At 39.6% G+C, this 13,206-nt stretch overlaps 1 protein-coding gene across 1 annotated transcript; it reads right to left on the bottom strand.

The window, feature by feature from the left end:
• Nucleotides 1–3,412: 3,412 nt before the first annotated feature.
• Nucleotides 3,413–12,479, bottom strand: Smp_061230 (succinate dehydrogenase, putative; the record flags this gene model as incomplete). Its single annotated transcript, XM_018790572.1, has 6 exons — nucleotides 3,413–3,682; nucleotides 7,626–7,829; nucleotides 9,036–9,311; nucleotides 11,208–11,572; nucleotides 11,604–11,728; nucleotides 11,761–12,479. The coding sequence occupies 6 exons, from the start codon at nucleotides 12,477–12,479 to the stop codon at nucleotides 3,419–3,421; spliced, it is 1,953 nt and encodes a 650-aa protein (XP_018646201.1). The 3' UTR covers nucleotides 3,413–3,418.
• Between the last annotated feature and the right edge of the window lie 727 nt (nucleotides 12,480–13,206).

The following is a 13,206-nucleotide window of genomic DNA, read 5'->3' as shown; positions in this document are numbered from 1 at the left end:
TACCTCACGGATTTCCGTCCTCGGTGGTAAGGCTCTTTGAAGAACGGAGCTAACACGTCAAAAATCCCCTACAAAAAGGCCGTGCGTGACCGGCCTCAAGTAGTTGTCCCTTGGGCTTTGCGGTCACACTCCCAGGTCGTTAAGACCAACGCTAATCATACTTCCTTTTTAGGTCCCCCAAGAAATACGTTTCCACAGTGTGGCAGCCGGGAGGTGATATTAGCCCTCATACCCGAATCAGCACACGAGACCAAGTTGGTCACATTCAAATAAACTACTGCATCCATATTCATTAGTGGGTTAGAATTTATTACATTCAAAAGAAGTAGATTATTATTTGTGAACTATGTAACCAAGAAATAAAAAAGGCAACAATTCAAGTATACATTTGGTAAAGAGATGTTTTATTGAAAATGATATTTAAACAAAAGCATTCACAGATAAGTTATAACAACAAGTAAATAGTGTAAAAAGGTAATATCGAAGTTATTTTGAATATGATTGGAAGAAGTTCTTCAGTTGATTAAGCTACACATTTGAAAAATTCATCCTAAGCAATAAGTATGCTGAGAAAACAAAACAAGAAATCACTAGTCAATAGTATGATAAAGAAAACCGAAATAATAATAGTCAACAGCAAAAATTCAACTAGCAAATTTTCTAAATGTCATTTATTAGTTATCCTACTTTACAGTTTCGATAGATTTAAACTAATTTTAATGTTAGTTGTATTCATGCCCTGGTACGGCCGAGAGTGGGGAGAGTCCGCTCTCCCTCTCCAAATGCTCTCACATGGCCACGCGAATATAAAGTCTCTGCCAGGGAAGTCCTACTCACTGACTTCTCGTGCCACAGGTGTTGTTTACGAAATTCAGAGGATGAAAAGCGAATGTCCGGTGCTTTAACCGTGTTGGTGGACACGGAAAGCTCACCTAGGGGAGTCGGAAAACCCTCATTCCAAACCAATGGTGCACATAGGCTCCAGTATCCTGAGGGAACAAATGGCGTATGAACTAATCGTTGGTGACCGGCTACCATGGGACTGCATCTCCTTACGATGCTCCACTGCCTTGTGGATTAGACCTTCAGGTCAAAGGCTCAGGGTGTGGCCCCCTAAGAAAACCACCTACTTCAGTCTGGGCACCTGGGCAGTATCACAGCCCTCACACAAATCAAATGAGATTTGTGAGGCGCATATTCATCTGGTTTTTCTTTGTACCAATAGTTATGTTTAAATAAATAAATAAATTCATACTACATTATCTTTGTATACCCATAGCTGACTATCCTTCAATGAGTTCACAATGTCAAATTGCCTATTGTCCAAGCCAATAAACTATAAAGTAACACTTCGATCTATACGATACATGAAGACAGTGCAAATTTCCAATAAAAGAGTAAGGATAAGTAGAATGTTATACAAGGAACTATACAAGATAAGTGAACGGTGTAATAACCTGATTGGTTCTCATTAAAACTTCCATTGTACGTCTATTTCGATAACTTAATAATTGTCTACCAAGAGTGTAAGTAATCGAAAAGATACAGTGTCAACAGATTTGTAAATCACCAACTATTCAGTTCGTACTTTTCTGTGATCTAGATTGCCCTTGTGATTATCACCGTTTGCGCAAAATATATGTTAAAGATTATTTTTAATGATAAATCGCTTAAATTATAAGTTAGAAATACCGTACAAGAGATTAGATTTCGTGGATTGGTTGAGGTTAGACATTAACACCGTTGGATGCCAGCTCAGTGGTCTATTGGTTAAGGGCTCTGGCTCGAGACTGGTAGGTCCTGGGTTCGAATCGCGCGAGTGCGGGGTTGTGGATGCGCACTGCTGAGGAGTCTCATAATAGGACGAAACGGCCGTCCAGTGCTTCCAGGTTTTATACGGTGGTCTAGCTTCAATTGACTGATGATCTTAACTATAAAATTACTAAAATCTCCATAAAAACCCCCTTGTGACAAGAGATTAGAACTGTTACTCAGTTTATTCTAACATACAGTAGGCTGTTTACTCAACATCTGACAGTGATTTAAATAACCCTGTTGAATTCTTTTAACTCAAACATCCTACGTTTGACCAGTTTACGGAGAATAACTAATTAAATTGACAATGTCAAGTACTTATTACCTACTACGCCAGTCCACTCTTTTCATTTTTATTCAATTGTAGTACAGATATGCTTTAAGAAATACCATAAACTCTGCATTTTTCCAAACCTCTTGTGAATATACTCCCATATTTTTACGGAGTAAATGTTGTGGTTTGATTTAGTGAAGATGTTAAAACACATTGTTGAATAACAAACTCAAAAGTATTGTGAATGGTCTCATCAACCTAGTACATAGTAATGTTTCAGGGATAATTTGCATTCATAATACGTTCAATAGCGAGCGAAGTGGTTAAGAGTAACAACAACTGCTTCATTTAAAATGAAAGTTTAGTCAATTGTAAATTCCCCTGGATGTTTGCATAAGGTGGGGCCACTGAGTGAATTAACTTGAAGTCAGTACTACTACGTCAACTTAAAAACTGCTATGAACATTTATCGAATGAGGCGATTAGGATATCTTTACACATGTAACTTGAAAGCTCAAAGAATAAACATTTGTAAATAAAAACCAATCACATTGTTGTGTCCCGATAACAATAGTGAATGGTAATTTTGGGACCAATTTATGAACCAATACTGTGCATATATTTTTTATCGTATAATTGCTAAATAACTAAACTATTCATATTCACGTCCTCCTTATTATGAGCCTTGATTTGACCCATAGACTATTATTATACGGTTTATCATTCCTGAATTATGTCCTGTCCATTAATTACTGCTCCCCTTATTCACAGCCTTCTTTAGCTGAATCTTGTACAAATGTTATTTTCTATTTTATGGTACGATTTGGTCAGTTTGATTGGCATATAAACTCAGTATGTTTGAAATATAATGATTCATACCGCAGAGGCTGTTGTTTGTGTTCTCGACCTGACTGGCTGGGCTAAGCAGAAAGCAGGACCGATAAGTACTTTAAACTGCTCGTACAGGTTTTGTGTGTCATTGGTCCGATCGATAATTCGCTGCCCTCTAATTGGCGGTATTATCACGTTTAACATTAACAGGGCATCCAGGCGGCCACAAGTTATAACACACAAAAAAACTACTGAAATTTTATCCCGAGAAATAACAGTCAAACTCAAACACATAAACAAATCTTATTTCCATCCACGAAACTCGATAACATCATAAAAACGTATGAATAACTCTGAGAAACACTTTAACGTACGAACATGAAACAAAACAGAACTGTACTTTTCAGCATTAAAGAGGATTAAAAACTATAAATAATCTGAGTTTCACAAATATTTAGCTTATTATCAATTTTCAAACGGCTAAAAAGTCGTACTAACCTAATAAGTGCGTAGTTTTGGAGGGACAGATGGACAGCTCTTAGCATCCAAGGTGGCATCAATTACAGGACGATATTCCAATTTTACAGCACCAGTTTTAACATCCTGATAAGATAGAGTATGTTTTCGCCAATGTTCTTCAAATGGCTTGGGTTTTTGTCCATCAATAGGTTTAGAGTAGTCTAATTCATCTACTCGATTAGGAAAATCTTCACGTGCATGAGCACCACGCGATTCTTTACGGGCTTCAGCTCCAACAATAGTCTAAAATTACATAAAAATAAAAACACATGAGACCCGGTATATTTCTCACGATAAATGACCTCTTCGTATAATTGGAAATGTAGTGACAATCATTGGTCGCTTCTTAAAGACATTTAATAAATACAACAATGCACTTTTGTACCATACAATTGACCATGCAGCTTGCAAAAGAAATAATCTATAAATAGTCAGTATTCAGGAAATCGTACTTCCTACAAGAATTCTAATAAATACTGAATGATAACATAGTAATGAACATTTAATGTGAGCATCATTTACGACTAATAAAGATGACAAAATCCATCAATTTAAATAATGAAGTTCGGGAAATATACTCATCCTAACCATCTAAACAGTAAATACTGTTATGTGATTTAAACTAAAATAGTGACTTCATATTGTTGACCATTGAGTTGAAAGTTTCTAGTAATTTGACTCTTTATTTAAACATTTCAACTAGATCGAGTATCTAAACGATTAACTCTCGACTGTAGCTGCTAACTTAACGTGATGCTGAGGCTTGCCTATCATAATGACCCAATCAAGCCCTCTAAATGCCCTGGTACGGTCGAGAGTGGGGGGAGTCAGTTATCTCTCTCGAAATGCTCTCAAATTAACAGGTACATACAACCTCCGTCAGGGAAGTTCTACTAACTGCCTTCTCGTGGCAGAGGTGTTGTTTACGAAATTGAAAGGTCGAAAAGCGAATGTCTGGCGCTTTAACCGGGTTGGGGGACACAGAGGGTCCACCTATGGGAGTCGGAAAACCCTCATTCCAAACCAATGGTGCACATAGGCTCCAGTATCCTGAGGAAACAAATGGCGTATGAACCAATTATTGGTCACCGGCTACCATGGGACTACATTTCCTGACGTCGCTCCATTGACTTGTGGATCAGACCTTTAGGTTGAAGGCCCCGGGTATGGCCCCCTAAGAAAACCACCTGCTTCGGTCTGGGTACCAGGGCAGTATCACAACCCACATACAAATTAAGTGACTTGTGTGGTGCATATGTATCCGGTGCCCCTTTGTACCAATGTTTGTGTTCAAATAAATAAATAAATACAACCGAGCTGTATTAGCTGGAACAAATATTCTTTTAGCTTCTACCATCCCAAGCCGATCGGCTGGAGAACGGTAAGATTGGTGGCAGTAAGCTCACAGTCCAAGGGCGGAGTCTTACTCCTGACTACTATGTCGTGATGGCGATAAGGTGTCTCCTTTAGACAATCAGGATCTACAGAGGTACTGTCATGTTACAACATAAGGAAGGGGTTACAAAAGTCTGTGCCACACCTTACCTCACGGAACTCCGTGGTATGACCTTTTGAAATCCGGAGTCAACACAATACAAACTCCCAGACAGCTGTCTCTCGGGCTCTGCAGTCACACTCCTAGGTTGCTGTGACTACTATTAACCCAGTTTCCTTTACATACCTCTCAAAAAGAAATATCTTTCCATGATGTAGGCAACCGGTCAGTGAAACCGTCCTCATATTTGAATTTGATCAACTAGGTCTCGTGTGCAGTTACGTGTATGAGGGCTAATATCACTTTCCGGCTGCCCACACCGTGAAAAGGTTCTTCTAGAGGTACCTGAAAAATAGTTGGATTGGCGTTGGTCTTAACGACCTGGGAGCGTGACCGAAGTGCCCAAGGGACAACTACTTGAGGCCGGTCACGCACGGCCTTTTTGTGGGGGACTTTTGATGTGTTAGCTCCGTTCTTCAAAGGACCTTACCGCCGGAGACGGAAATCCGTGGGGTAAGGCGAAGTGTGCATTTTTAGGGTCGACCTTTTCTAACCTCGCCCCTCCTTGTGGGAAGGCAGTATCGCTGTTATGCCGGTTGTCTGAAGGAAACACCTTACTGCCGTCACACCTCTGTACAGTCGGCAGTACGACTTTGCCCTCGGACCTTGGATTTGCTGCTTTTAGTCTTACCGCTCTTCAATCGACCTGTCTGGTATGGTAGGACCTTGAGGAACGATTGTTCCAGCCAGTATAGCTCGATTGGTTCATCACGATAGGCAAGCCCGACCACTTCGTCAATGTAGCAGCAACGGTCGCAACAATGTAGGCATGTTCGGGATGGGATTCTTCCCCTCGAAATGCAAAATGTTACTTCGGGATTGGGTTGCATCGGCACCTGAACTAATGATAGGGAGTGAAGTAGTTGAGCGTGTTGACCGCTTCACTTATCTTGGGAGTCTCATCAGCCCTTGTGGTCTGGTGTGTGACGAAATCTTAGCACGGATACAGAAGGCTCATCTAGCTTTCGCCAACTTGCGTCATTTATGGAGTAGGCGAGATGTCCGTCTAGCAACCAAAGGGCGGGCTTTCTGTGCAGCAGTTCGTTCCGTCATACTTTATGGCAGTGAAACATGGCCGATAAGAGTAGAGGATATTCGTAGGCTACTAGTTTTCTTTCATAGGTGTCTTCGAAGCATTGCTCGTATATCCTGGGACCACCGAGTAAGTAATGCAGTTGTTAGGAAACGGTTACTAGGTAAGGATGGCAAGTCGATTGATGAAGTAGTAAAACTTCATTAGTTGAGATGGCTGGGACACGTGATACGTATGCCCAACCATCGACTGCCCCGAAGTGCAATGTTTTATGGTGTAGGAGTAGGTTGGAAGAAAGCTAGGGGCGGTCAGATCAAAACGTGGCACAAATCCATGAAGTCACTGACAAGTGGACCGAGCCATGTTGGTAGGTGTAGACTACCTGGTTGGGATCCGCGAGATGATAGCAATCGATGGTTAGAGACCCTGAATGACATGGCTTAAAATCGTTTGCCATGGCGAAGGTGCATCCACTTTTTGTGTTCTCTCAAATTCTAATCTTCTGGATTCCTCATGTCTCTATCTTTTTTCTCTTTTCAAATGTATTTCACTGTATTATACTCCTTCAATAACATCTTCAAACCCTAATCTTTCGGATTACTGCTTATACTCTTACTACTTCTACCACTATAGGATTTGAATCGACAACTGCATCTCTGTGCTAGAGTGTTATGGCAACTCGAACTGATGTACGTACGTACGAAGTTCTATGTTGTAACTGACTGACTCACTGACTGTCCTCATACTTTCGACAGAACTAGAGATTGATTAACAGTAGGTTCACAGAAAATAATCTATTCTATTGGGTTATGTTCAGTACTAAAATCCCTGTAAGGCGGTGTAATTCTTCACCAAGTAAATAATTCTTTATGCTTACAATAAGATTACTCAGATTTTATATTCTTACGGTGCAATGAAACATAAGGTACTGAAAATGCAGTAAAAACAACTGATCAGTTCGAACTGATACATACAATCGACTCGCTTAATAAAGTAGCACTTAATTTTATCATATTAAAACATAATAAGAGCTTTCTGTAGTAATGAATAAATATGAAAAGTTTAGTGCTCGAATATACCATTACCTCCATCAAATAACAGAAGCAAACTCAATTTAGAGTGCTGTGAAACTGAATTGACTGTGGTGTTTTTGTTATATGGAACTATAGTTTATGGACTTAATGGTCTGAAGGTTGTGTTCATCACAGATTGATTGCAATTCGGAAGCCATATAAAACTAGGGAATATTGGACAGCTGTTTTGCCCTGGTATGGAACTCCTTAGCAATGCACAACCACAGACCTGCCTGCAATTCGGCCCAGGACTTTTAGGTCTTGCAGCGGACGCTTAACCGTTAGAATTACTGGGTCGACGTTCAATAATACAATTTCAACTCAGATCGATTCGCGATATCGTGTGACGACTACACAATGTTATTGATGACCTATCAGTCAACGCACAGTGTAAGTGGTTCAGATTAGTTCAACAAAAGAGCAGACTAATACAACAGGTCATAATTTTACACTGCGAAATTAATTACGTACAACTTTATAAACATTTATACGTAGAAAACTATGTTATACCATAAGGAAACTTACCTGTAAAGCATTTAGCATCAGATTCTGTAATTCTAATGCTTCCATTAGATCACTATTCCATATTTTACTGCGATCACTAACTTTTAAATCATTCATTCGAGAAGCATATAAATCATACATTTTTTTACAGCCCTCTTTGAGAGTAGGACCATCACGAAATACTGCAGCATACTCTTGCATTGTTCGCTGCATGTCTAACCGAACCTACGTTTTAACAGAAAATTCAACAATGTAAAAAGTATGCATGAATATAGGCAAGTTGTTTGTGTGTTCGGTATATTCTTAACTATCAGAATATTCAGTAAACATTTCCCATTTGTTAAATTTGAAATAAAGCTTTAAAAACTAGTTGCACATACCCTTATTTTAAGGACAGAATGAAACAAACGATCGCATAAACCTTTATTTCATATTCATAAGGTCAGATTAGCCCTGAGGAGTTAAACGCCTAAGAGATACCTAAATATCTACGGAATGGTATGTATGTTACTCAGCAGTTTATCTAGAGCTGCTCCACAATAAAACATAATCCACTGGGCCTAAGATATATCCATAGATTACATGTAATCAATCAAAGGTACCTTGTGTAGCAAGGAAGACTGTTTGGGCAATGTTAAGTTCAGAGTAAACCCTAAGTGGGTAAGGTAATCTCAACAGATAAATGTCCAGACCATAATCAACTGAAATATATGGATTATGTTGTATTCATGTCATTAGGATTAGTTTAGGGAGCAACTAAGGGTGGACAGCGAAGTGATAGATTTTTCACCTGGATCAATGTAAATAGATGCAGGTTCTTAGTATAATTCCCCTGACCTCAAGATGACAGATATCATCAGTTCAAGATTATCACAACAGAGACTGGTGAGTTTATTACTTTTTATAGTGTAGTGAATCTTGAATTTATTGCACTTTTCTTCTTCACCCATGTTGACTGTATTTATCCGTTTATTTTTAGCATAATTCTGTTCCAGATGATAAAATACTATAATAAAATACACAAAAGCTTGGTTTTTATTATGGTCGAGTAGAAAAAGTGTATTTCTGACGTTTCGTAACTTAGTGTGAACTACTCTGGAGAAATAGCTTAAATTAAGTCATGAGACGTCAAAAATACAATTTTTTACTCATTGGGATATAACAAAAATATATTTATTATTAACTCTCTACCCAATGCTCAATTCATTTGAAAATATCAAGGCGAACCTTGGTATGGGTGCCTATTTCAACATGTAACTTATATGTTTAAATTCACTTTTACCTAGAGCTTTGATAGCAAAATGGTACTATCAAGTGGCTCGAACCCTACACTAAACTGGAAAGTGGTACATAAAACATGAAATGAAAAATCGGGAAGATTGAAAATACATTAGTAAAAATAAAATACTACAAAAAATAAAGCTAACTCACTTGTGCAATTGGATAACTTCCATTTGCGGTCCGGAGTTTTTCATAGTTAGCGATGGAGGCCTCTCCAGTATCTGGTTTTAACTCTGGACCTGCATCTCCAGGCTTATTTTTTGCAGCAATGTCAAGCGCACATGCACGACCAAATACAACAATGTCAAGTAGTGAGTTGGCACCTAGTCTATTAGCGCCGTGAACCGATGCGGAAGCAGCTTCGCCAGCAGCATACAGTCCAGGAACAACCTTACCTTTCTTAGCAACCGGATCATATGCCAACACCTACAGAGGAACGCAAAATATACTGATATAAATTCAAGTTCGTTATTTATACAATAATTACACTGAAGATAAAATAATCACTTGTTATTAATCGTGAACATTAGTTTATTCTTATGGAAGTGTTTTGGTGTCAACTTTAACGTTATATTGCTCCACTTAGTTTACATGATGATTATGGACTAATCTACTCCAATATCAGTCATAATTATCTCAAATTTATACGAGCGGTTGACAGATGTCTACATAAAATGGTTGAGGTTTACCAGCATAGAAAGGTAAAGGGAGATAAACAGTGTACAGTGAAGCATAAACGTACATCATTTTACGTTGCTAGACTTCAGACCAGTAAAGAAGGAATTTACAATGGCATAAAAAGAGGATTGTGAGAAAACTGAAAACAGGAGAAAAAATGTAGACTGAAAAACCTCCAAGATTGAGAATAATATGGCCAAACCTTAAGAGAATGGAAACATTTGCGATCGGTTTTGACGTACATCACTTAATCTGTGTATGAAGCGACTGTAATGATAAAATGGTTTCTTGTTCAGTGATGTGAAGGGTGATTGGCAAAACACAGGTTCTACTAAGTGAGAACTCACGTACATTGTAGATAAACGGGGAGTTCGTAATGCATGCAACCCTAGAATGTTTTAATAAGCAGGATGATTTCATTAAGCATTTAAAAATCAAGATGAGGCTTTTTTATTCGGAGAGGAAATGGACGGAAAAATTGTTAATGGTAAATGATATGTTCGAACCTCCTTTATAGGTTGGTAATATTTATTTATTTAAACACAAATATTGGTACAAGGGGGCACCAGATATATATGCGCCACGCAAGAGTCTCCACCATGGACGAGCTGCTGCATAGGTTGAAAAGTAAGGATACACAAACTAAGAATAAAAGGGAGTGGAGAAGTGACGTGGTAGATAATAATAATAATGATAACAATAATAATAATGCGAACTGTCTGACGTCTAGTAGGAGCGAGAATAGTATTGTCAGTAGAAAGCGCCATTTCATTTATTTGTGCGAGGGCTGTGATACTGCCCGGGTGCCCGAACTGAAACAGGCGGTTTTCTTTGGGGGGCCACACCCAGAGCCTTTGACCTGAAGGTCTAGTCCACAAGGCAGTGGAGCATCGTAAGGAGATGCAGTCCCATGGTAGCCGGTGATCAACGATTGATTCATACGCCATTTGTTCCCTCAGGATACTGGAGTCCATGTACACCATTGGTTTGGAATCAGGTTTTTCCAACTCTCCTAGGTGGACTTTCCGTGTCCACCAACCCGGTTAAAGCGCCGGACATTCGCTTTTCGTCCTCTCAAATTTTTAAACAACACCTCTGCCACGAGAAGTCAGTGAGTAGGACTTCCCTGGCAGAAGCTATATAGGCGTGGCCATGTGAGAGCATTTCGAGAAGGAGGGTGACCCCTCCCCACTCTCGGCCGTACCAGGGCACTTGGCTGTCAATCATCATAAGCAGGGAAATGCTGAGCTTGGTAGTAATCAGTGAAATATTGCTCATCACTTTAACTCAATACATCTAACTGGCAAGGAGATAGAAAATAACGGAGGTTGAAAAACTATGCAGCTTTTAATTAACTGAAGTGTCACCTTACATTTGACAGGTGCAAAACAAGTGGCACCCTAAGATTATCACTTAAGGTGCTTACAAGGCATGGTTTAGCTTTATTACCTGTGAGAAATGTGCCAGATCTAAATGTTTTTTTTATTAAAGTCTGTATAGTAATAAAAACTATAAACACCTAGCCCTTACTTTCGAACGGCAGAGATTAAAGGTCAACAAATGAACCAATATATTGTCAACTCTGAATAATATGGGGAGAAATAGTATGCCGACAGAATTTTTTAAAGAAAATATTTAACTAACCTGTCCTTTATAGTTTGTAGGGATTCCACCCATATTATAGTGGACGGTTGGTAACACTGGAATGGGATCCCTTGTAACATCAACACCTGCGAATATTTTTGCTGTCTCTGATATACCAGGAAGTCGACTGTGCAATTGATCCGCCGGAAGATGAGAAAGTTGTAAAAATATGTGATCTTTCCTAGGACCAACTCCTCGTCCTTCGCGAATCTCAATCGTCATTGCTCTTGACACAACGTCCCGAGAAGCCAAATCTTTAGCATTAGGAGCATATCTCTCCATAAATCTCTCTCCTTTACTATTAATGAGGTAACCACCTTCGCCTCGACAGCCCTCGGTGATTAAGCATCCAGCCCCATAAATTCCTTTAAAGTTACAGAAAATATCTACACTTACCTGTGGGATGAAACTGAACAAACTCCATGTCTTGGTTAGGCAACCCAGCCCGTGTGACCATTGCCGTCCCATCACCTGTGCAAGTATGTGCTGAAGTACAGGAAAAGTATGTACGACCATAACCCCTATACGATAAGAGCTAAGACAAATAACATACCCTGTAGCAAGAACCGTATTTTTAGAACGGAAACGATGCAAAGTCCCATCCTCTAAACACACAGCAATGACACCCCGACACTCTCCATTTTCCATGAGAAGATCCAATACGAAATATTCAATAAAGTAAGTGGCGTCATAACGTAATGACCGGCCATATAATGTATGCAAAAGTGAATGCCCAGTCCGATCCGCAACTGCACAACAGCGATGGGCCTGACCACCGCGCCCATAGTCTATACTTTGACCACCAAATGCTCGCTGGTATATTTTACCGTTCTCCAGGCGACTAAAAGGTACTCCATAGTTTTCCAACTCGATAACGGCTTTTGGGGCTTCTTCACACATGTAATGAATAGCATCCTGGTCACCTAACCAATCGGAACCTTTGACTGTGTCATACATATGGAAACGCCAGTCATCAGGTTCCATATTCCCGAGAGCAGCATTTATCCCTCCTTGAGCAGCAACAGTGTGAGATCTGGTCGGAAATAATTTTGTTATAATTGCAGTTTTGAAACCCTCATTTGCGAGGCCGAAACCTGCACGCAAACCCGCCCCACCTGCACCAACAACCACCGCATCGAATGAATGGTCAATAATAGTGTATCCGCTAGTGTAACTAAGGTTCCGACATTTAAAAGACTGGTATATATTGGTTAAATAGTTCAACTTCGTAGCTTTACGGATGGCATTTAGAGAAAGTGCCAGATGAACCATACCGAGCGCGTACTGTAAAAGAGCCAATTTTGAACTAAATGGTTCAAATGGTTCAAATGGTTGAGGACGGAATAGAAGAAGCTTTCGCTTAACGGGCTTCCGTGTCTAGTAGCAGTGGATCACCAATACCTCCAGGCAAAAACCTAGGTATATTAACGATAATGGAGGAAAAAAAGAATTTGGTAAATCATAATAATATGTTATACTTAGTCCTTAAGAATAAGTCAAGTTTTCTCTTAAAGGACTCCTGGGAGGTCGCTTGGACTTTCTCAGTCGGCAGCGAATTCCAGCACTTGACAACTCTAACGGAGTAGAAGTTGTGTCTGCAGTCTGTTCTGCTATGTAGGGTCTCCAGTTTCTATGTTTTACCTCTTAGGTTAGTGTTATGACTAAGCTTAAGAAGATGTTTAAGGGGATGACCAGAAGTATTAAGGATACTATAAGTCATAAGAAGATCACCTCTAAGACGCCTGTACTCTAACGGGTAAAGGTTAAGTGATTTGAGGCGCTCTTCATAAGGTTTGAATTTGAGTCCCCGAACTGATTTCGTGGCTCGACGTTGGATACGTTCCAGAGTGTCCGTATCCTTATGGAGGGAGGGAGGAAATACTATGTCTCCGTACTCTAAATGGGGACGAATAAAACTGTTGAAGATTATATGGAAGGTTCTACCGTCAAACTGGCCAAAAATGCGCTTCAATGTTACTAGTGCAAGGTTTGCTTGAGA

The sequence above is a fragment of the Schistosoma mansoni genome (genome assembly GCF_000237925.1).
Source record: "Schistosoma mansoni, WGS project CABG00000000 data, supercontig 0062, strain Puerto Rico, whole genome shotgun sequence".
Lineage (NCBI taxonomy): Eukaryota > Metazoa > Platyhelminthes > Trematoda > Strigeidida > Schistosomatidae > Schistosoma > Schistosoma mansoni.
This window is presented reverse-complemented; position numbering and strand designations above follow the sequence as displayed.